Source organism: Athene noctua, chromosome Z (genome assembly GCF_965140245.1).
Source record: "Athene noctua chromosome Z, bAthNoc1.hap1.1, whole genome shotgun sequence".
Lineage (NCBI taxonomy): Eukaryota > Metazoa > Chordata > Aves > Strigiformes > Strigidae > Athene > Athene noctua.
In genome coordinates this window covers 18,122,725-18,145,188 of record NC_134077.1, presented here as the reverse complement: position 1 = coordinate 18,145,188, position 22,464 = coordinate 18,122,725, and the positions used below count along the sequence as shown (strand labels likewise).

General features: G+C 40.7%; 1 protein-coding gene across 2 annotated transcripts in view; it reads left to right on the top strand.

Annotated features, from left to right (window-relative positions):
• The first annotated feature begins 20,859 nt into the window (after positions 1–20,859).
• Positions 20,860–22,464, top strand: part of EMB (embigin) — a 35,642-nt gene continuing 34,037 nt past the window's right edge. For both annotated transcript variants that reach the window (XM_074932829.1, XM_074932830.1), the window contains exon 1: positions 20,860–21,354. In XM_074932829.1, coding sequence (XP_074788930.1) covers positions 21,270–21,354 — 85 coding nt within the window. In that variant the 5' untranslated portion in view covers positions 20,860–21,269. The remainder of the gene's footprint in view (positions 21,355–22,464) is intronic.

Below are 22,464 nucleotides of genomic sequence, written 5' to 3'. Positions count from 1 at the left end.
AAGGATTTGAAGTGATAGGATTTGCTACATCTCACCTTAATATCTAATTGACTCTGAGATCATAACAAATAATAGACTCCTGAGTGAGAAAGGAACTGTGCAAGGCGTGTACCGCTGCCCTCCATGTGTATATAATCAGAACTATTCAATTAGACATCTGAGGCCTTGTATAGTCAGTATTTTTGAAAGCTAAAAATTGCCTTTTGACTGGTCAGATTCTTTGGATTCTAGGACTGCTTGTCAAGATGATCAGTGCAATTTTGTTTGGGGTATTGTGGGAGATGGGTGGGGTTGAGGGTTTTGGGGAGTTAAACATAACAGATGAACAAGAAAGGAAATGTGCTAGATACGTAAGCGAATGGGACAACAGAAGTGGATGGTTTAGTTTTAATTTTAAAGTTTCCTCCCATCATACTTCTGTTTTTTCTTAATCAACCATGCTTTTATATCAGAAGCTGAATTCTAGATCAATTGTTCCAAGAAACATTCCTTTTGTCTCATCAGTGTCCTGATGATCACTGCACATGGCAAAAATTATTGCAACACTCAGAGCTGGGGACAGCTAATTGTAGAGATGAGGCTTCTGTACACAGCTTCAGCTGCTCTCTTAGTAGCTGGAGGCAAGCTGCCTGTCCTACTGAATTGCATGCTTATGTTGTGAAGCCCACTTCCCCTGTCCAGCTAGTTCCAAGTGTCACCAGATAGCCAGAGCTTCCTCCTCTGCTGTGGGCTGGAGGTGTCCCCAGACTACCTGCTTGTTTCTGCCTGCAGCTGCCTTCAGTTTCTTAAACTCTTTGCTGTTCCTGTTGTCTGCCAGGCTGTGAGCTCTGCGAGCAGTTATACAGAAGACTCAAACTCGATTGTCCAGAAAGGTTTCCTTCAGTATTGGGGGGGGGGCGGGGATGACACACAATGTCAGATTGTCTTCAAATGGCATGAAGTTCATACTGCTGAAATACACAGTAAAACAAAGGCACGGACAATGTGATTGTATAGTTTCCAGGCTGGTAGAATATACACTGGAGAAATAGTTGCAGAAGAAGTTACAAATACCCTTTTTGGCTACAGTCATAGTGCTTTGAGGTTATAGAAGCAGAATCATACAGTGTCTCCTACAGACACTGTATGGAAAACCAGATGCAGTTTGACTCTCTTGTTGGTGTTGTTGGTGTCTAGTTTAACCCTGATGTTCTAGTTTAACTTTACAACTTATTTGATAGTGTTTCATTGGTAAAGTATATTGTCTTTCAAAAAATAATATGGTTAAGTATCTCAAAGTAAACACCTGCAATAACTTCCCCCCCAATATAGCTTCAAATTCATGTACGTATCTTCCAAATTACTTTCTCATATGGATGAGGTATTTCCTTTTTCTGAATTAGGTCATTACTACACAGTATTATTTTCTGTTTTGAGGAAGAGAAGAATCACTCCTGGGTATTTGAAGAAACATGACCACTTGTAGTTTAAGCAAAACTAAGTAGTAGGGTGTCCTGATCCAATGTCAAGGGAGGCTTGATATGATCCCAAGAATGAGATTAAGACACAAATGAGGTCAAATGCCATACACCCAAAACAGAATGTAAGGCAAAGACAGAAATCAAGCAAGCATCTGGAATAGAGTCAAAAGAATAGTCACCACCATGGATCCAGCAGCGTCCCATTGGTCCTCAGTCTTCAGTTCTTTGGTGGTGGGTGAACACACAGTAAAGTTCTCTGTTGCCTTCTAAACTCATCAGATGATTTGCATACTAGACAAAGAGAGGCAGGTATTCCATGAACTCAGTTCCATGAGAGACGAAGAAAAAGGTGGAGCATGGGTTCTGTGCATACACTGAGGGGAAATAGGGTGCACCACCCATTGTCCAACTGAGTTGGGGGTTGTGCTTGCCCTGCCCACCTTTGTTTTTGCCTCAGTTCACAGAGATCTGCTGACTTCACGCTTCTCGAACAATCATCCGGCTTCTGGGGCAAAAATGATCACATCTTATCAGTCCTTATCACTTCTTCACTGATGAAGTCTCAAAGTCGTTTGCAAGGCATGCATAGCATCTGGCATACACAACAGAGCCACAAAGTATTGGGCTTATACAATGGAGCTGGTGATGAACAGTCTTTGTGCTTCATAAGAAACACCTGGTTTCACCCAGTCCACTGTTTCCCACTTTGAGCTTTATCTAAGGAGTTTGTCAATACAGCTGCAAGGGAGTGGGAGGGCGCGTCCTTCGATACACTCCTGCTTCCTTGGGTGACATTCCTTAGACCAATTACAAAGGCCACAGCTGGTCCTTGATGGATGTTCCAGGCATTACTGACACCACCCCGTGATGCAAAGCACACACACAAGCAAGCTTTGAGACAATCATTTGGCATTTCAGTCTCTCACATAGGGATTTGTGTTGAACTATCATCTTGTGGTTAATAAACAGCCATCCATATATACAGACTGCTGTACTGGGTTGTAATAACTGTTCCACTTTGTAATGATGTAGGGCAGCCTAAATTCAAATCTAAATACTTCATCCAGTTTTGAAGCACATCCAAAATTTATCACTGGCAGCTGTTTCTGTATTTTATATCAGGTTGACAGTATATGTTGTGTACAGTTTAGTAACACAAAGAATGAATAAAAAATAAATAGGTTTTAAATATATATCATGGCAAACAGTTATAATCCAAAAATGTGTTGACAGAAAAAATAGGAGAGAAAAGACTGCAAGGGATTAGATGGTTCAGAGATGAGTAAGAGCATTAAAAAATTAAAACCGAGCAAAGGACATTTTACTTGTTTATTGTTTTACATTGAAGACACTAATTTTCAGTTATATTCTCTGATGCCTGCTCCAGAAATTGGAATCTCAGAGCTATACCATTCTGTTCATCCCTAAAAAATACAGCTGAATATGGTAAGTAACTGGTTTACCAGTGTTATTTACTCTGTCACAGTAGCATGTACTTTATTTGTTTTCCAAGGTGAAGTATAATCAGTTTTCTCTGGTGAAACAGAACAGTCTTGAAACTATACTAGACATCATTAAAAAAACACTCAAATTACCTTTTGATCTGAAAGACATTTAAAATTTTGCCATGACAAAGTTTAATTCACCTTTAAAGGTGGAGAAATCTATCCTCAAATTATGATGATGTATTGGTCAAAACTGATTTAATCATGTTACTGACAGTTCCCAGAGGAAGTGATTTGGGGGGGTGTAGATGAGTTCATGGAATCACAGAATCATCTAGGTTGAAAAGGACCTTGAAAATCATCCAGTCCAACCATTAACCTCACACTGACAGTTCCCAGCTCTTAAACACCTCCAGGGATGGGGACTCCACCACTGCCCTGGGCAGCCCATTTCAACACCCAACAACCCATTCTGGAAAGAAATGCTTCCTGACATCTAGTCTAAACTTTCCCTGGTGCAACTTGAGGCCATTCCCTCTTGTCCTGTCGTTTACTACTAGGTTAGAGACTCATCCCCAGCTCTCTCCACCCTCCTTTCCAGTAGCTGTAGAGGGTGATGAGGTCTCCCCTCAGCCTCCTCTTCTCCAGACTAAACACCCCCAGTTCCCTCAGCCGCTCCCCGTACGACCTGTGCTCCAGACCCTGCACCAGCTCCGTTGCCCTTCTCTGGACACGCTCGAGTCATTCAATGTCCTTTTTGTAGTGAGGGGCCCAAAACTGAACACAGGAATCGATGTGCGGCCTCACCAGTGCCGAGTACAGGGGTCAGATCCCTTCCCTGTCCCTGCTGGCCACGCTAGTGCTGACACAAGCCAGGATGCCGTTGGCCTTCTTGGCCACCTGGGCACACTGCTGGCTCCTGTTCAGCCAGCTGTCAATCAACACCCCCAGGTCCCTCTCTGACTGGCAGCTCTCCAGCCACTCCTCCCCAAGCCTGTAGCGCTGCTGGGGGTTGTTGTGGCCCAAGGGCAGCCCCCGGCATTTGCCCTTAGTGAAACTCCTCCAGTTGGCCTCAGCCCATGGCTCCAGCCTGTCCAGGTCTCTCTGCAGAGCCTCCCTACCCTCGAGCACATCAACACTCCCACCCAACCTGGTGTCATCTGCAAACTGACTGAGGGTGCACTTGATCCCCTTGTCTAGATCATCAATAAAGATGTTAAACAGGAGTGGCCCCAAAACCGAGCCCTGGGGGACACCACTCGTGACCGGACGTCAGCTGGATTTAACTCTGTTCACCACAACTCCCTGGGCCCGGTCATCCAGCCAGATTTTTACCCAGCGAAGGGTGTGCAATTGTCCAAGCCTCGAGCAGCCATTTTTGCCAGGAGAATGCTGTGGGAAATGTTGTCAAAAACCTTGCTAAAGTTAAGGTAAATTACATCCACAGCCTTTCCCTTAAGTTTTCTCTGTATTTTGATGTTTCAGTACTTGGAATTACTTATGGTCTCTGAGTTACACGAGAATTGTAAGCATGGTCATCAGAAAAGACTAGGTATCTTCAAAAGCATTAGCCAGCTAAAGTCCTTACATTAGACAACTTACTGACCTCTTGAAGTTTTCCCAGTTTGGAATGATTCTACTTATTTGTAAGTTATTTTACTGTTACTTTCTTAAATGATGTGAAAATTCTTCCTCCTGGAAAAGTCAGGTTGATTTTCAACATAGTGCAAGAAATGCACTGGGTTATGGGCCTATTAACATTGGATGCAAGCTTCATTATATTCTCTGAAACTGAAATGACATCTGCTTTGGTTTATAATACTTTTGCCATACGTTCTTCTGCCTTTTACCAAGGAGCCTCAGGAAGGAAAAGTAATTTTTGAAAGGAACTCTTTGACTAGAAGTGACTATTTAAGAAATCATTGCCAAGCCCTAAAGAGGTACAAACTGATGACAAATTACATGCATAAAAATATAGGCAAAATGCTGACTATTGTACAATATAAGCAGTCCTTACTGAGGCTTGAAAGTAATAGATGAGTAAAATGGTACATACAGGTGCATTTTTACTTCAAGAATTGCTGAAACACTAAAATTACTGATAAGATTATTTTACTTCATTCAGTTATATGTTGTTAGCAAGAACTCACTGCTCTACTTCAGAAAAAAAAAATCATAATTAAAGGAGTAAAAACTACTATATTTCTCCTTGGTCTTCTTTAGATAAAATGAAATACTAAAATCCTGGACTATTATCAAATCTAGACTTTCCTGAATGAGAATAAAAGAGGATATTTAAAGAATGAGCTATGTAGTAGTGCTTCAGTTTTGAGGAGATTCACAGTAACAAAAGAGTTTTCCTGTCTTGAGGCAATGAAAGATTACTTTTTTTTTAAGAGATACTATGTCAGTCCTTTAGAGAAAATGTAACCCTTAGGAGGTATGTAACAATCAGACGATAGCTAGTATGAATTTGGGATAGATCCAGGGAAACAGACAGGTTCTTCATGTAGGCATTCAGAGAGGAATTATCTACTCAGCCTGAAAACACCATTTAGCTGGCACCTTACCTTGGAGATACCCAGATGCCACGGGCTGTGCCTTCGACAGACCTCCCTCAGAAGAGCCAGCTATGTACATCATGCGCTTGTTTTGACAGGACTGAGTGCTCAGCTTCCCCAGCCAGACTGCGCTATAATCCAACGCATGTGTTTCTGTGTTTTGGGGTGGCTTTTTTAGCACTGCTAAGAACCAGCTCCCTTCCTGAGGGGACCCAATCCCCTAACGCTAGCTCCATATAGGACACCCAGGGACCAGAGTTAACGATCAGCAGGTAGGATGCTCCCATAAGCAGCAGCTGCTGTTCAAAGTTCCCTTGCAAAGCCTTGTCCAGGGGGATGTCCTGTTCAGCCTGTCTCACCTCACCAGCAAGGCCACCCCATTGCTGCTGACAGTCCCTGTTCAGTAACTGCATTTCAGGGGCTGGCAGTAACATGAAAGGGATTTAACTTCACAAGACCTTTTCCTGGTCTTTGCTCCAAGGTCTGTTATTAATTAAACTGTCATTAGATGAAACATTCATGTAATGATTGGAGTGGGGCCTAGCACATAAACAACACTGTTGCCTGCTTGCACTGCCTGCCTTGGTGGCCCTTTGCTGTCCTCTCGCACCTCTGCATGTTCATGGGCTCCGTCACAGAAATAACCCTCCACCCAGGCCAGCCACCTCCTCAAAATGAGAAATAAAGACGTATCTGAAAGAGGCAGATGTCCGGTCACAGCACCCATCGTCAGCCCTGCAGCCCTCCAGGTAGTCCCAGAGGAGCCAGACTGCAGACAAGTTGCAACGGGGGCCTAACCTCCACCCTGCAGGCAGGACCTGAGACAGGCATACCAAAAACATAGCCCAGGCAGGGACTGGCAGCCTGATCTGGATGGAAACAGGGGTACGGTCAGGCTGGAGGAGGCTGGGGGACCAGGCAGCACCTGCTGATGCCCTCCAGGCCTGGTGCATACAGGTGCCAAGAGGGATATGATGGGCCTTGTGGGGAGAGGTAAGAAGAGGACACTGCCTCTATGGCTTGATAACTTAATTTGTCTTCTGCTTTCTGACCTTTGAGGAAACACTCATTTTCAAATTTGTACTCGGAGGTGCTAGAGTTACTAAGAGTGCCATGAACACCTCCGGGCTGGGGCTTGGCACACTCCCCTGCTGCCAGGGCTGCTTCTGCTTCCCACCACAGGGCTGAAAAATCTCTTCACTATAGAAAAAACATGACTTGATACCTACTTGGTAAGACTTTCACACTGGAAGTAAAATTTGAAATAGAAAATTAAATTAAATGAAAAATCGGATTCCCAATGATGTTTCAAGAACAGTTACTGTATAAAGTACATCATTTATGATGTAATTATTTCCAGTTACTCCCCAGTGAGTGCTCTGACTGCATGGCCACAGATTCATGCTCCTTTTCAGTCTGTCTTTTTGGCCCAATTAATCTTTAATTATGCTATGACAAATGTAAGAGCTATTGGGGAGGGGGTGGAGAGTGAGGGATGGGGCTGAAGCCTGCTATGATGAAAGAGCAAGTCCCATCTCAGTGCTGCCTTGATGTGGGGATTTTATCACACACACACTGGATGTTAAGAGGATGTAATTTCACAATTTCTCATTTATCAACCAACTTGTGTCAGGGTCAATCCCTATAACAGATCTCTGCATCTGTTTTAACTATAAATGTAGAAAGGGCAATTTAGTGGGGATGCTGGTATCAATAACTTGCCTTGAGAATGATCTTGCAATATCTGGTTATGTACTTTAAGTAACCTATAAGGGAGACAAAGGCAGATTTGCTTTACCTTCTTCCTTAAGGAAATCAATATATTCTGAAGTGTCTGTACAAGCACAGCTATTAAAACAATTAAAAAAAAAAATCCACAAACAATGCCAAATAGGTACAAAAATAAAAGCACTGCCTTCATTCTTGGACCTGAGACAGAAGGGAGTCTGTTAGAAGGACAAAGCTCTGAAGAGTGTCAGGACAAGTCAGAGGGCTAGGGAACAAAAAAGATAATCCATTCTTGAGGGAGAGAAGTGTAAGCCCTGAGAAGATACAAACGATGACAGACTACAAGCATAAAAACACGGGCAAGCTGCTGACTGTAGTACTGAATAGGCCGTTCTAAATTCAGCATAATGATAGCTGAGCAGATTTTCATGTGCACAAGTACATGAATTGCTTGCTCCAACAAAATAAACAGTTGAGACAAAATCTAGAACAACATTTGGATTATAAACAGTGAGAGAATTTAGTGCAAGCAAAGACAGGTAAAAAAGGACACAAATCTTTCTCTGAGGTATAACTTTCTCAAGTCCTAACTTTTCTCACCATGAAGGGAAATGCGGAAAACATTGAATTCATGAAGGTTTGGGTAGGTACAACACGGAAAAAGAAACAGAAATAGGTAGGTGCTGACTTTACACACTGGGAAAGGCATGCAAAGAAATAGTGAGACACACAACCACTTTATTCCTGAAAGTGGTTTCCCTAGCTTTCCCACTAGTTTTGCTAGACGCTGTCTACAACATGAAGCATCTAGCACTTAAAGATATTAAAGGTGCTGTGCCAAACAACTGTTAAGGACTTGACTCACACTTCTGCATTTTTTTTTCCCTTTAAAAGAAATTAAAGCTCTCAAAAACTCCTGTGCTGAATTTTTTCACAATGTATTTATCACCATTACAGCTCTGGAATTATCATCTACAATTAGATAATGATGATAATTACCACATTACAGGGATCTCCTCAGTAGCATTTGGGCAGATATGCCAGGATTAATTGTAGCATTCAAGTGTTTGAAATAATGCACTTTAATGTTCACAAGCAAGAGCCAAGGCATTGATTGTTTCTATGGCCATCTTCTCATTTTGTATTGATTGCAACAGAAAGTATTCCAACATTCAGTATTCAGTATTCTCTCAGATTTCTTCCTGAAACGGACCCAACAGTGTCACCATCCAACCTACAGTTATAATAGGCATGAGAGATGAATAATGGTTTGAAAAGTTGAGTTGATATAAGCATTATCAGAAATAACAGCAAAAAATCACACAGGCCACGTTCAAACATTTGCACTTCCTGATCTAGTCATATGGCCAATATTCATAACCTTGTAGCTTGATATCAAGAGGAAACAAGACATTCTTAAATGCAATCCTGCATACTTACAAAGTCCATTTCTCTTGGCTGAGGAAAAAGCAGGGGTCTAATACACACGGGTGACAGCTGGAAACCTTTCTTCTTTTCAAACTTCTGTTGAAAACACTGTTTAACAAAGTTTATTTAGTCACTTCACTGTTGTACTAGTTCTTCATGACCATGATATTTCTGATGCTTCTTTGAAATTCTCTGTAAGCTTAAGTGCCAGTTCTGTTTCTTTATCAGAGCTCACTGTGGAAGTAATCGATACTGAAATGGCATTCAAATCTAAGACCCCTATAAAAACACACAACTCATTTCTTATCCTAGCCTTTCCCTTTTTACTATAAACTCTCCACAACTCCATTTAAATCACCCATACAATAAAGTGCTCATTTTTAATGTCTTGTACGCTGTGTCACAGCTTTATTTTTTTATGCAATACTCAGCAGAAGATAATGCAAGTCAGTGAATACTGACACTTCAGCAGTTCAATACTATCAGTAAAATTCAGTGATTAGGAACACTGATGTTATTAGGACTACGACATTTCACTAAAGGCATGATTTACCACAACCAGTCTCACCTGACTCCTGTCACCTCCACTCAAAAAACCAAAATGTCCCAAAACAACCAAACATGCAGTATCTTCTAGCAAGGATCAATTAAATTTTTTTACATTAGAACCACACAGCTGTTTTGGTGTCTCCAGAGAATGACCACCTCTTCTTTTATCTTACAGGTCAGCAGTTCAAAACTAGCTTGTCTCAGCAATGAGTGAATGCTGTTACCTTTGTAAAAGTATTCAGTACTCTATATACTGTACTATAAAGTGTTGTTGCATTCTGAGGTTTTTACACCAAAACTTCATTGTACTATATGGAGTGCAATCATATTGCTCTAGATAATTTTAGCACATTTAAACCCAACTGGAATATTCACCTTTAACTATGTTCCAACTAAAAGAAGAAATAGTAACCTCAAAAAAAAGGAAAACAAGCATAGGCTGCTCATCTATTTTTGAAGGATGGTGGCTTTAAAATGAAAGAATAAAGGGACGAAATGTGTGAGTGTGCAGTGCAGTAACAAAACACAGTAGGAATCTCGCACTGGTTGGAGACTACATACAAAAAAGTACACAAGGAAGTTATTTATTGTAATAGAGGAATGCTACCAGATTCTTAGCTGTGTTTAAAATAGTACCAGACATTGTAGTCCCAGGAGTTGCTCTGCAGTCTCAAAGCCAAACACAAGGGAACAAGGAAACTACTGTCCAAATGCACGTTCACAGTGCCAGCTTAGCATGGACCAGCTACGAGATACTCGTTTCCGAACCTGCTGGTGTCTGGAGTACAAAGACAACCTTGCTGCAGGGGTGCTTGCTGCAAGGCATTGTGCCTCTGTTGTTCGGAGCTGGAATTCAGCAGATTCACAATTTACACCGAGTATCAGAGGGAGATCAAATTCCCCCAAAAGGGCTGGCTCTACTCGGGAAAGATTTCTAGTCATAAATACAGAGGAAACTAGATGGCGTTCCAGGAGTAAGATTAGACAGAATAGCGGTTCAGACATACACTCACCTAGCCAGAGAGCATAAATATGCCCTATGTAAAGTGCAGCAGAAAGTGAAAAGAAGTCAAGACAAATCAAATTTTCTAAGTTATCATTTTCTAATGATAAATATGTGTAACAAGAATTGGGAGAACTCAAAGAAGGGCATATTCTGTATGATTTTAAGATGAATGTTACACTTGGTCGTCTTTAAAAGGGAAAGCTTTGTCATAATATGTATCAGTGATTTCTGTTATACATGAGTTTAAGCCACCACTGAATTGCTGCAGAAATGTGCACTTTTCTTGTTAGCTTAACAGAGCTTACTGATTTGAAAAACAGAGACTGTGATTCAAAAATATGTTTAGTGAAAGACAGACTGTGATAAAAGTCAATTTATCTCCCAGCTGAGCAGAGATCACCTTCTTCCCCAAAATAAAATAGCTGCCCATCTACTCTCTCCTCTCACTGAATCCGTCACGTTGGCAAGTCAGTATGTCAGTATCAGCAGTGAAGTTGCCTAGGGATAATGAGGCAGAACCTATAGAGAGGAGGTTTTCTTTCCTGCAGAATTGTTGCCCAGGGCAGATTACTGCTATCTGCGAAACGACTGGTCATTACCATACAAAAAGATAATTTTGCACTGGAGAAAGGTCTCTTGTTTTGTTCTAAGCCTGATTTGCATATTCCTCTTAGTTGGGTTTTATACAAACATGGCTTGTTTTGGCTATATCTACACTGCCTTCAAAATACAGACCCAAATCTTCACTCAAGTCCAGGTTCATCCATGTCAGAGGTCCATGGACTTCGGGCGAGATTTGACCATTCCTAGTTGGAGAGTGAATCACACACTACCATTTAGTATGATCCCAAGCACATTCCTAACTGCCCTCTGATCAGTGCCTGCTGACAGTAACACTGCTACCTCAGGGACACCGTGAAGAACTAATGGATGTTTCATACAAGCCGGTTTTTCGTACCTATAGTTCACGATCTGATAGTATTCTACAGCCAGCATTTTTCCTCTAGGTCTATGTAGGAAGAAAAGTGATAAATAAAGAAACACTCTATAAACTTTGCATTAAGAGGGCCATACTCACATTTCTTATCTCCTCCAGTAAGAAATACATCTGATGGCTGTACTTCTCCATTCAAATTACATGCACACACACACACAAAATGTCAAAAGCTACTGCAGGTAGGTAACACCAAGAGAGCAAGAAACAAACATGCAGTTGATAAATATTATTCTCTAGCTTCTCCTGTAAGAGTGAAAAAGTAGTCAACACTGCACAAAGACATTATTTGAATAAGAGACATAAAATGCTATTCAAAGCACTGCTGTTCTCAGTAGAAATTTTTTTGAAAAATGTTTGCTCAGTTCCCAGAAAAATACAGTCCTTTTGTGAGAGATCTACTTTTTGTACTCTGCTTCCTTTTTAAAAGCCCAGTTTAATTTTTTGAACTACAGAGGATGCCTGTTTAGGACTAAATGTGGACAGTCATACCGTGAATCAGATAAGCTGCATACTTGGCATAGAGACAAAGAATTGGAAATGGTGATGTTTCCGGCTTTAGTTTACTTCAGGTTGCCCTTACAAGATCCTGTCTCTTTTGAAAAGCTCAGTGTGTGGTTTTTTTCTGTGTTACACACTGTTATGCAGTATGTGTTTTAGGAAAATGTGGACAGTAAAAATAACCCCCTTTCTTCTGACATCAATTTAACACTACCAAATAGTAAGTGAAAAAAAGATAGTTTGCAAATAACAGTGTGAAATTAGGTAATCGAAAGGTCATCACTCAGTCTGTTAGTGAGGTTAAATTAAGCATTGTGTGGACCGTATCATACTCCTTTCTACAAACCTATGTACAGATGAGCTTACCTTGCAAGGATCTCTGTTTCTCCAATAATAACACCTGTATTGCTTCTTCCTGAGACATCACAGAACGTGCTTTCAAGGTCTGCTAAAGAGCAAAAGTTTTCAAGAATAAATTTGTAGCCTAAAGGGGAAACTGCCAAAAAAGTAATAAATGCACTAGTAATTTTTTTTCGTACTAGGAAGTAAGGATGCAATTCACATTGTTTCAGTGGGCAGAGCAACTTCTGCAGCACACAACAGCTGGAAAAATTAATGTAAAAATTAAAAACTGTTTTTTTCTTTCACTGTTGAAGGATGAGGCTGCAGAAAAGCTGTAGAAATCCTGATGAATTATGCTGCACTGATAAACTGGAATGCATTAGATGATGCAGGATGTTTGTCCATACCCATATAGAATCACAAAATCATAGAATGTTTTAGGTTGGAAGGGACCTTTGAAGGTCATCTAGTCCAACCCTCCTTATCAAGATTAAGTAGAACAGTGAGCAAAAGGTGTGTGAAAAGGGGATCATGTATTTCTCATTTACTCTAGCCACAGACTTCTGTCAGAAATTTCTGAAATCCAGATTTATTCTCCTATTTTTGCTACTACTAAATTTAATTAATTTACTGCATGGCAATCATGATCTCTTTGTTAAGTACAAACTATTTAATGATTAAAACATGTAATTAACATCTGTGCTGCCTCTGGCTTGATACATTGTAATAGTTAGCCACCATCATCCTCAAGGGTGTATTATCAAGAGAATAAAAAACCCTTAATTTAGAATTAATAAGCTTGATTCAGCAACTTTGTAGGAAGCTTTAAACAATTTTATGAAACTTTCAAGCATGTTTAAAATAACTGTGTACCTGTACTGAAACTGTAACTGAAATTTTATTTCTAGTTTGAATATCCCAGGACAGTTCAAATGTAGGAGTGAGCATACCACTTTTACAGTAAAGCTGGACAGTATTTATCTGTAAAGCTGACAAAAGGCACATCTGTAAGAAGCTTCACCTTAAAAACCAGCATTTTTCCTAGTTGATATACTACACTAGCTGTACGTCCAGGAGACCTGTAACCTTCAAGTCCTAGAGATCTACAATCAAATCCCTTGCAGAAGTCCTAGAGGACAATGAACCTGTTGTACAACAGCAGTTTTTCAGGTTGCTGGTACTTGGAATCCAATTTCCAGCATAATGCCAATTTGTGAAAACATTCAAACATTTGCTTGCATTAAGATCACCATGTTCACACAGCTGTCTGCAGTCTCAGATGCGCACCTTGGAATCTGTGCTGTGTGTTAGAGGGGGCAACTCAAATTCTTCCCAAGCCAAGTCCAAACATGCTGTCTGTACAAAGGGCATAGCTTGCTCTCTCCTAAAAGAAAGAGGAGTCATAAAAAAGGTCGGCAGCAAATGCCTTTTCTTCAGGCCACCCAGAATAGCCTTTTCTATCTATTCAGCTTTATCCCGAGGAATCAAAAAGAACCTGGCTTTGGGTAGAAAGAGTTAGAAAAGAACAGTCAAGTGTAACCCTTTTCCTGGGTTATCTCAGGTGAGCCACTTAGTGTCTCACTGGAGTTAACATTACCCGCAAGACTGATAATGCTGACAAACACATTAAATGTTGCCAAGCATGGGAATAGGGTCCATGTGGAGAGATCACATTTTCCTCTGATAGACTACTTTCAAACACGTGAGAAGTCAGTCAGAGGAATATATGTCAACTAAATAGTCAGAATGACCAATCGTCCTCACAGTAGACCAATTTACATTTTTCTCTATAGTAAATAATTATGTAACCCTTAGCAATATGCTTTCTAATGTCTTGCTGATGTCAGATGTGATTTATTACTTATTCTTCTTATCTTAGCTACTTAAAAACCATTTTTTTTCTTCTAAAAAGCTGTCTTAGTGTTAATAACTCTAACCTGTGGCTGATTTAATCAAAATGGAATATTTACAACAAACTAATTATTATACTATAACTTGGAATTCTACAATACAGTTTACTATTGGTTCCAGCAACTCTCATAACCAAAAATAAGTGGAACAAACTGCAGAGGAAGCTGGAACAATGAAGAAAAAAAAAGGTGTCTTTTTCCTCGCATTTGTGGGGTTTACAAGATCTGAAATAAACTTAATAGATCAGCCAGAATAAGTTGATATCAGCTATTGTTGAAAAAACTTACATTACCTTTGTAGATTTTTCCCTACTGATATGTTCTGTACTTTCTTCTCTTCATGAGAAATCTTTGTTTTTAATTGTTGTATTGAAAGGTAATACTCAATTAGGATAACGTATCTTTGTTTAATCCTCCCCGAGTTTACTGAGTGCAGAAGTATTTGGAAATATATATTGACAATTGCTGAATCAAATCTAAAAGTCAAAACTACTTATTACCATTCTTTTTCACTTTGAAATTCATATCCTACACACTAATATATTTTAGGATTCTTTCACTTACATATATATATATATATATATATATATGTGTATTTTTTGCCTGGAAATATCGATAACATTGTCCAAGTTATAATATAACCCTGATGAATCCTTTGTGGAAATGCCTCACAGAACAAATGTGCTGTTAAAAAGTCACCTTCAGAAGTTCATCTTTGAACCCTTCTGGTGTGACACATGCTCAGCTGAAAAAGGCATTTTAACTCCATTATTACCATTGTCAAATAAAATTTATGTATTAATGGGACTAAAAAGATACATAAAATGACTGTCTCAGAGTCCAGTAGTTTCTCTCTCACAGATCCCACTGGACACTTCTAATGGGATGGCTTACAGCTCTGGATGAAAATGTTTCCTGTGCAGAAAAGTAAAGAGTGTGTATGGCTTTAGGCATCAGAGAAACTGTAGGATTATGATGCATAGCCAGGCTGTAAAAGCCAATGAGAGAAAATAGTTTTGTACAAATAAGCATTCCACAAATTCTAGACATGCAAAGCCTGACTCCTGATACTCTTTCTTACTGAAGACAACTAAGTTTCTTTATTAGTTATGGTGGCTTCCTTCATCTGAACTGTTTGCTACATGCTGTTTCCTCTTCTCCAGATGAAGTATTTGCAGACTGTAAAACAATTTCTAAAAGAAGGTGTTCCACAAGTGAAGACCTAACAATATTTGCAGACTGTTTAGTTTTATAATGATGTTTTCCTTCCCACCCGAAGAAAAATATCCAAGACCATCTCTCTCTGGACCAACATACCTTTTTTTGGTCAAAGTACTGAGCTATTCAGTTCTAAGTATGTATCACTAAAGAGAGTATTTAAATAGTTTTGTACCTATAACATAAATGTTGCATTCAGGTGACTTAAAAGCTATGTGAATTATCACTGTGGTAAACCCTGAGACTGAATTTTCTCTTTAACAGAAATAGTAAGGTACAAAAAATGTGGGTATACTCCTGTAGGTGCAGATTCCAGAGTACATTTGCTTGTGCTGTCTTAGACCATGTGGTTCTGCCAATACATACATGGATTCTCAAGTTTTACAAGAGTGAATATTCAGATTCACTCAGTCACTACTGTTGGGTCTTCCCAATGCATAGGGACTGAGGTCTCTGCCTCTGTGCTGATGAGGGCAGGGATGTACCTTACCTGTGTTCCACAAAGTTACGAAGTGATCAAATGAGAGCATGGTTCTTTCCACTTCAGTTTGTCAGTTTTGACTATGATGACTGCAGTCAGTAAAAGTGCCAGTAAGTAAAGTAAAAAGTAAAAGTAAAGTCAGTAAAACTTTTTGCAAATCTTTTCCTTCTTTCTTTTTTCTGCTCCCTTCCTAGAGTTCTGGGATTTCAGAAAGAACCCTTAGCTTTCACTTAGGAGAGAAAAGAATTAAAAAGCAAAAGACTAATAAAAACTGTTTAAAAACTCAGGATTTTGAAATGACAAACGGCAGTTTTAGTTAGATAGCTTTCTCCACTTTTTCCTGAAGTCCTCTTTTCTCTTTCTAAAATAATACATAGAGACTGAAGGAAAAACAATGTTGAAAGTGAAAGGATGCTGTTAGAGGTAGTTTCTAAAGTTTACTTAAGTTGACTAATAAATACATGGAGTGGTGTTTAACACGAATGACTTCCCTCCATCAGGAATATAATCAATAAGGCGTAGACCATTTGTTACTTATTTTATTCTGTTTTATATTCAGGTCTTATCTTCAGCATTATGTATTTCCAACTCAAAAAAAAAAAAAAAAAAAAACAGATAAACTAGGTTTGTGTCATCTACCTGAAAAAAACCACAAAACAGGTCAGTTGAATGAGACAGTCTCTCTCCACACCCACAAAAAAAAGGAAAAGCATTATCATGTGCAGCACACCCATTACTTAGCCCAGAGCAGCAGCCTCACATAAGCCCTGTTTCAATGTTGTAAACAAGACCTGTTTCACCAGACAATTTAGTGCTCCCACTTACTGCTGCTAATAATTGACAAAGTACAGCTGTAGAATGAAGACTTTCCTGTGCAGTTTATTATATACAAGGCCTGTCATGATTTTTTATCTTTGCAACAAAAGAGAAGCTATTTTTAAGAGTCTGAAAGGTTGGAAAATGGAGAATTCATGAAAAAGAAAGACATCGAAGGTGATCTTCTTCCTGATACTTAAGCAATAGGAGAGACTGCATGCCTGGATAATTACAATTATACAGAATAATTGTTTTCAAATTGTATTCAGATCAGAGGCTGGCTTACTTTTTCCAGGTACATTACTGTAACGCAAGATACTACCTTCCTCAAAGTCTGGTCTTGCTTAAGACATTTAAAATATTTTCTGCACGTTTTGAAGCAGCAACTTGCAAGATGGGGTGTTATGAATTGGTATCACAGTGAACTATATTTCTACATTAAACTAACAGATTACAGAAAATTCTTTATATGGCTGTACGTAAGTTTTCAATCTAAATTGTGTTTTAAACAAAATACTGCTTTTTAATTGTATTTTCCATTTAAAAATGCCAATTTCATTCATGCTTTCAGTAGAAAGGCAAAGAGAACTGTTTGCTAAAAATCTTACTTGTCTTTCTGCTTGCCAGTTTCTGATAATAGTGTGTCTGCCACGTGAACAAAGACTCTTCTGAGCAGAGCCATACCACATAATCTGCAACCCCACACAAAATCAAGCCCCACACAATAACAATTGATACTGTATCCTGTATGATCAGTATTGCTAATCTCAGTAATTGGTACTGGCAGCAACCTAAGATTTTTAAGAAACATGTTTCTACAGCACTACAGCCCAAATTTTTGTTTCATCTGCAGCTCAGATCATAGAACATGACAATAAGCATCTGATAAATGGCAGAATTATCAATAGAGATTATATGATTAGTTTTGCAAATTGCCTTCGAGGAGGTGACATGAGACACTGGGACTTAAAGCCACTCAGAAGGATGCAGACATTGCAGAGTAGGCAATTGCAGAGTAGACAATCGCAGAGTATGCAGATTGCATAATCTGGCCTGTAATTTTAAATCCAGCCAAGAGGTCAGTTTTAGTTAAATCCTTCAAAGACAGCAAGAGAAAGATAAATGTTTGGGGAAGACAATAAAATTCCATTCTGTAGCCTTGTACTACCATTCATTATATTGCTTTGGCTTTCAGAAACACATGCCTTCTGCATTTTTTTTTAAATTTTATTATAAACATTGAATGCTTTATTATAACTGTTGAATAAACTGTTTTTTTATTTTGACTGTTACTGTAGAATGGGGAACCCTTGGACATGTTGTATAGCATCTATTCTGGCACATATTTTGATAGCGGTCCACAGATTAGTAACACATTACCTCCTGGCCTCACAGAATTATCTCCTGGTCATGCTTACAAGACTTTATTTCTGAAGAAATTCTAAACTGTTTCTCCTACTTCCCACTGTTTATTTTCATGCTTTTCCAAATAATAATTTCACAACCCATTAACAAACATCTCTTCATTAAAGTTTCTTGAATGTTAGAAAAAGCTAGCTAGAGTCTAATAAGGTCTGGATGATTCAACTTCAGATGCTGGAAGCTGCTGAGCACCATTCCTGAAACATACCTGAACTGCTATCTCAAGAGGTTTTCAGTCCCTTTTGACTTTCTTTTCTCAGTTCTTCTCACATATGCGTTAGTTACCTTTCAGAATTTGAGTGAATTTTATAAAAAGCAAACCTCCAGCCAAGGAAACCGCTGGATCAGGTATGGCCTTTGGTTATTTTACTGTTTTAGTTATTAACAGAAATAAATGAATGCCAAAGACTGGGCTTTGAGAACACAGACTTGGTTGCTGGAGAAAAGGAGCGGTAAAAGTACAAATTATAATCCAGGTTCTTCTTCAGCAAGCATGTCACAGCAGTTTTCAAGGTTTCATTTACTTTCCTTCTGTCACAAAAAATTTTGGCAAAGATCTTCCAGCTAAATAAACCAGCAATTTCTCCATATCAGAGGTTTTATTAAAAATAAAAGTTTTCTTAAAAACCAGACTATAGTTCAACATATGAATCCTTGTTCAAAATGACCATCAGATTTGCCAAGTAATTACCATGTGAGAATAAATCAGTTTCTCTCTAGAAGTGAGGGAAAATAATTAGCCCAAGAGAGAAGAAGAAAATACGCTGGATGTTAGTAGATGGAGCAAACTAGTTTTACTATTCAAAATTTAAACAGAGATACTTTTCCTGAAATTCCTAATTACTCATCAGATAGTGCTTCCAAATGCAAGCAAATGTGACAGCTGATTTTTATTAATATCCCAAATATTCTACTTCCTCATAGTTTGTTATCACTAGCCTTGCAATTTCTGAAATCTCTCACTTCTACTCTTTTAACGATTACCAAATCCAGCAGTAGTACTTGGGGAATAATCTAGTACTAGCATATAATTATGGTAAAGCAAGCTCTGGAGTACTGAAACCCCTAAAGGGCTATTTGGTTCTTTGCTTAACTGGTTCTTCCAAATTCTGCTTCCTCTTTGCCTTTCCCCCTTCCTGGTTCATAGCTTCTGTATCTCCGTAATATGAGCATCGCAAACAACAGGTCCCTCAGGGGCAGTTTAATGTTTGTTTTCCTCCCATTCAGAATTAGGTAAGTGTGGGCTGTACCATTAACAGACAAGCCCTGAAAAAGAGTTTCTAAGGAATCCTGCCAAGGTCTTCATGTTTTCAGACTGCTTTGATGCTCCACCCAAAATTACTTGGTGGGAGAGACAGAAGCCAGTCCTATACAGGACAAAGCCAAGTCACTCAAAACATATCATCAGAACCTTGACAATTTCCACTAAGCAAAAAGTTCTAAAGCTACAGCTAGATCCTAGATCAGACTATGCTAGCAGCTCCATTCTTGCCAGCTAGCAGAGATTAGCCATAGATTTCTACCTAGACTTGCCCCACACTAACTCATCTATATGGTTTTGAGGTGGATAAAATCTGCCTCACCAAAAGGTGCTGCATACCCTACTTCTAAATCAGGTGAATATAATTTCCTCTTTTCACTCGTTTCAAGGAGAGCTAACTGAAACTACAAACCAGCCCCTTCATAGCTAAAGGCAGCCAAAATAACTTTTTATTCTCTTCCTTCCCCCTACCTCCCCAAGAGATAAGTCTTTTCAAGCCTAGCTGGTTCAGCTTTCATGCTCCAGCCATTTTTTTTTTTTTCCCATTAAAAACTGAAGATCTGCTATTCCTAAACATCCTTCTGTGAATTGAATTCTCTCTGAATCCCATTGCTCTGTGCAGTTGTAGCAGCCTGTCAGATTAACAGAACTCTATCTCTCTTTAGAGGACACTGGGTAATCACACCACACCACAGAACTATAGGTCACAAATAAATTCCAAAAGCAGTGGATTTACAGCTTTTTAGACAACTATGGGTGCATTGGCTACCCGTATATATGACTTCCTACTTTTTGTACATCTGCTAAATAACCTTAGAGATGGAGTACAGAAGGGTCCACTCCATGGCTCCAAGTATATGAAGGGTGTTCATTCTTTCAACAACAGAAAAGGCTCCTATATACACATGGTCCCATTTAGCCAGTAGGAATCTTGAGTCTTACTGTGACATGCAGAAAAGGCTTAACAAAACAATCCCCTTCCCAGTCTCTTGCTGTTAGTTATATTTATTGGGAGATTTTATAATGGAAAATTTTAATCTGAGGAACACTGTACTGGTATTGGAGAACATGCATGGCAGCATCAACAATGTGCAATGCTGGAAAAATCAAGAAACAGGGCATTTGACTTCTGCTCCGCATAAACTCCTACAGCTCTGCCAATGGGAGAGCTAAAATGATGTAAAGGCTTAGTTGCCGTAAGCCTTTTGCATTATTGATACAGAAGTTACACAGAATTCAACTTTTGCATTAGCTGAAGTAACCATATCTTGGTAAGAAACAGCAAGTACCCCATAATGGAAACTCTTCTTTAAAGGATGCCACCCTGACAGATTTTATGGTGTAAAATCCTAATTCAGTTATTTATCAAGAAATGCATATATATGAATGGTTTTACTATATATGTACAAGCATATATACAGATTAAAACAGTCTAAATAATTAAATTGCAAATTTAAAGGCACCAAGTGTCAGTCAAAAGTCCCGAGAAGCATGTTAGAAACGGTGCTCCTCAGCCATCGCTGCCCAAGCCCGGGGATATAGAAAAAGTGAGAAGCTTCAGGTCTCATACAGTATAACCCAGTTGCCCTGGAGCCACTGACCCTCAAAGCTGGGCTCTACAAATCACCAGGCAAAGGGCAGACTCTGCTCTGCCCTAGGCAGCCTTCTCCTGGCAAACCCCACCCGCGGTAGCTGCCTCGGACAGCTGGACGAGCTGAGGTGGTCGGGCAGCAACAACCGCTTTCGGCCCAGAATACGAGACGACTCCATCTCCTACGCGCTCTGTCAGCTTCCAGCTCTCCCCAGCGGGGCTCCGAGCCGGATCAGCTGCGCGGGCCCCTCTCCAATTAGCCACCGGTGCTCACACACGCCCTTCTTCCCGCCTCATAAAGCGCGGCGGGGCCGCGCCGCCCGTTACATATCCTCCTCCTCACGGGCCGGGCTGTCTGCAGCGGCTCTCGGCCTTTTTTTGCTGGTTGTTGCCTGGCGTTCGCCCTGCTCGTGGACTGGGGGCTGCTTTGTTTTGATTTTGATTCCTTTAGCAGCTGCTGGCTCTCCCGCAGAGCTTCCTCCGCGGGCGGTGCGTGGCCGAGCCGGCTGCCTGCGCGCCGCCGGGGGACCGGCAGCGGGAGCGCGGCGGGGGCACCATGCCTGCCGCCTTCTCCGAGAAGCGCCTGGGACTGCGGCTGCTGCTCTGCCTCAGCTTCTCCCTTTCGGGCGGGAGCCCCGCAGGTAAATGCTCCCTCGATCCACGGGCCGAGCGGCTGTCCTGCCGCAGCCGCCCCGTCCGCCCTCAGCGTCGGGCTGGACTGGGGCGAGGAGGGCAGGGGTCCTCCCTGCTCCGAAGCATCCCGCCTGGCTCCCCGGGGGGGTACGAAGCGCTGGCCCGGCAAGGCGGCTGCCTCTCGGCCCTGCCTGCTGAAACAACTGAGGCGTCTGTTCCCTCGGCGGCCCCGACGCCATCCGGGGTCGGAACTCCCGGCTCTGCCTCCTCCCCGGCACCCTCTGCGGGGGCAGCTGCCACCCCTGCCTCCCCGTCATCTCTCGCCTTCCGCTTCAAAAAAGCGTTCGGGTGTTTCGTGGGCCTGCTGGGGCGTAGGAATCCCTTTTTTGCTGTCCTCTGATGACTGGTTACGTGGCCGTTAGCGTTGCCTCCCCGGGTGTGTGTGCTTGTGGGCAGCAGATATGCTGGCTGCGGTGCTGAACCGCATCCAGTGATGTTCAGTCTTGTGGTTTAACGCCTCTGCCTCACAAACGGGAGGATTTATTAGTTCACAGGTACAGGACTTGGAGGTTGAGGTATAGTGTTTTGTTGCTGCCCTATCCTTATCAAATAAAGCATTGTTTAAGTCCTGAAAAAACCTCAAATTGGTAAGTTACATTATTAAAAAGATTAGTATGCCTAGCTGGCTGTGAGGAATGTACGTTGGATGATTTTATATTGCATTAAGTGCAACATTTAAAACACATGAAGGAGGATGGACTTGAGCTTTCTGGGCCCTATTCTTCCTCTAGTGATCTTAAGCAATTCAGGAGCAGGCAAGCAGCTCCTAAAGAAATGGGAGCTTGTTTCTAAAGCTAGTGGATTTCTGTTGTTAATCCCTGTGTTTGAAGCATTGCAGAATGGTAGTACAGAATGGTAATGGAAAGAAATAACGGACTGCTGATGATTGCTGTGCAAGATGTGATTGCTGGAGTATGTCTTGCTAAGGCAGAAAGTTCTGGCAGTATGCATATGTGAACATTATGGCTGTGACTTCAGCTATCAGTGGTTTAACTGCATTTTCAGTGTGTGACATGTAAGTAGTTACAGGTTTGTTCATGCCTCTGTTGGTCTTAGTA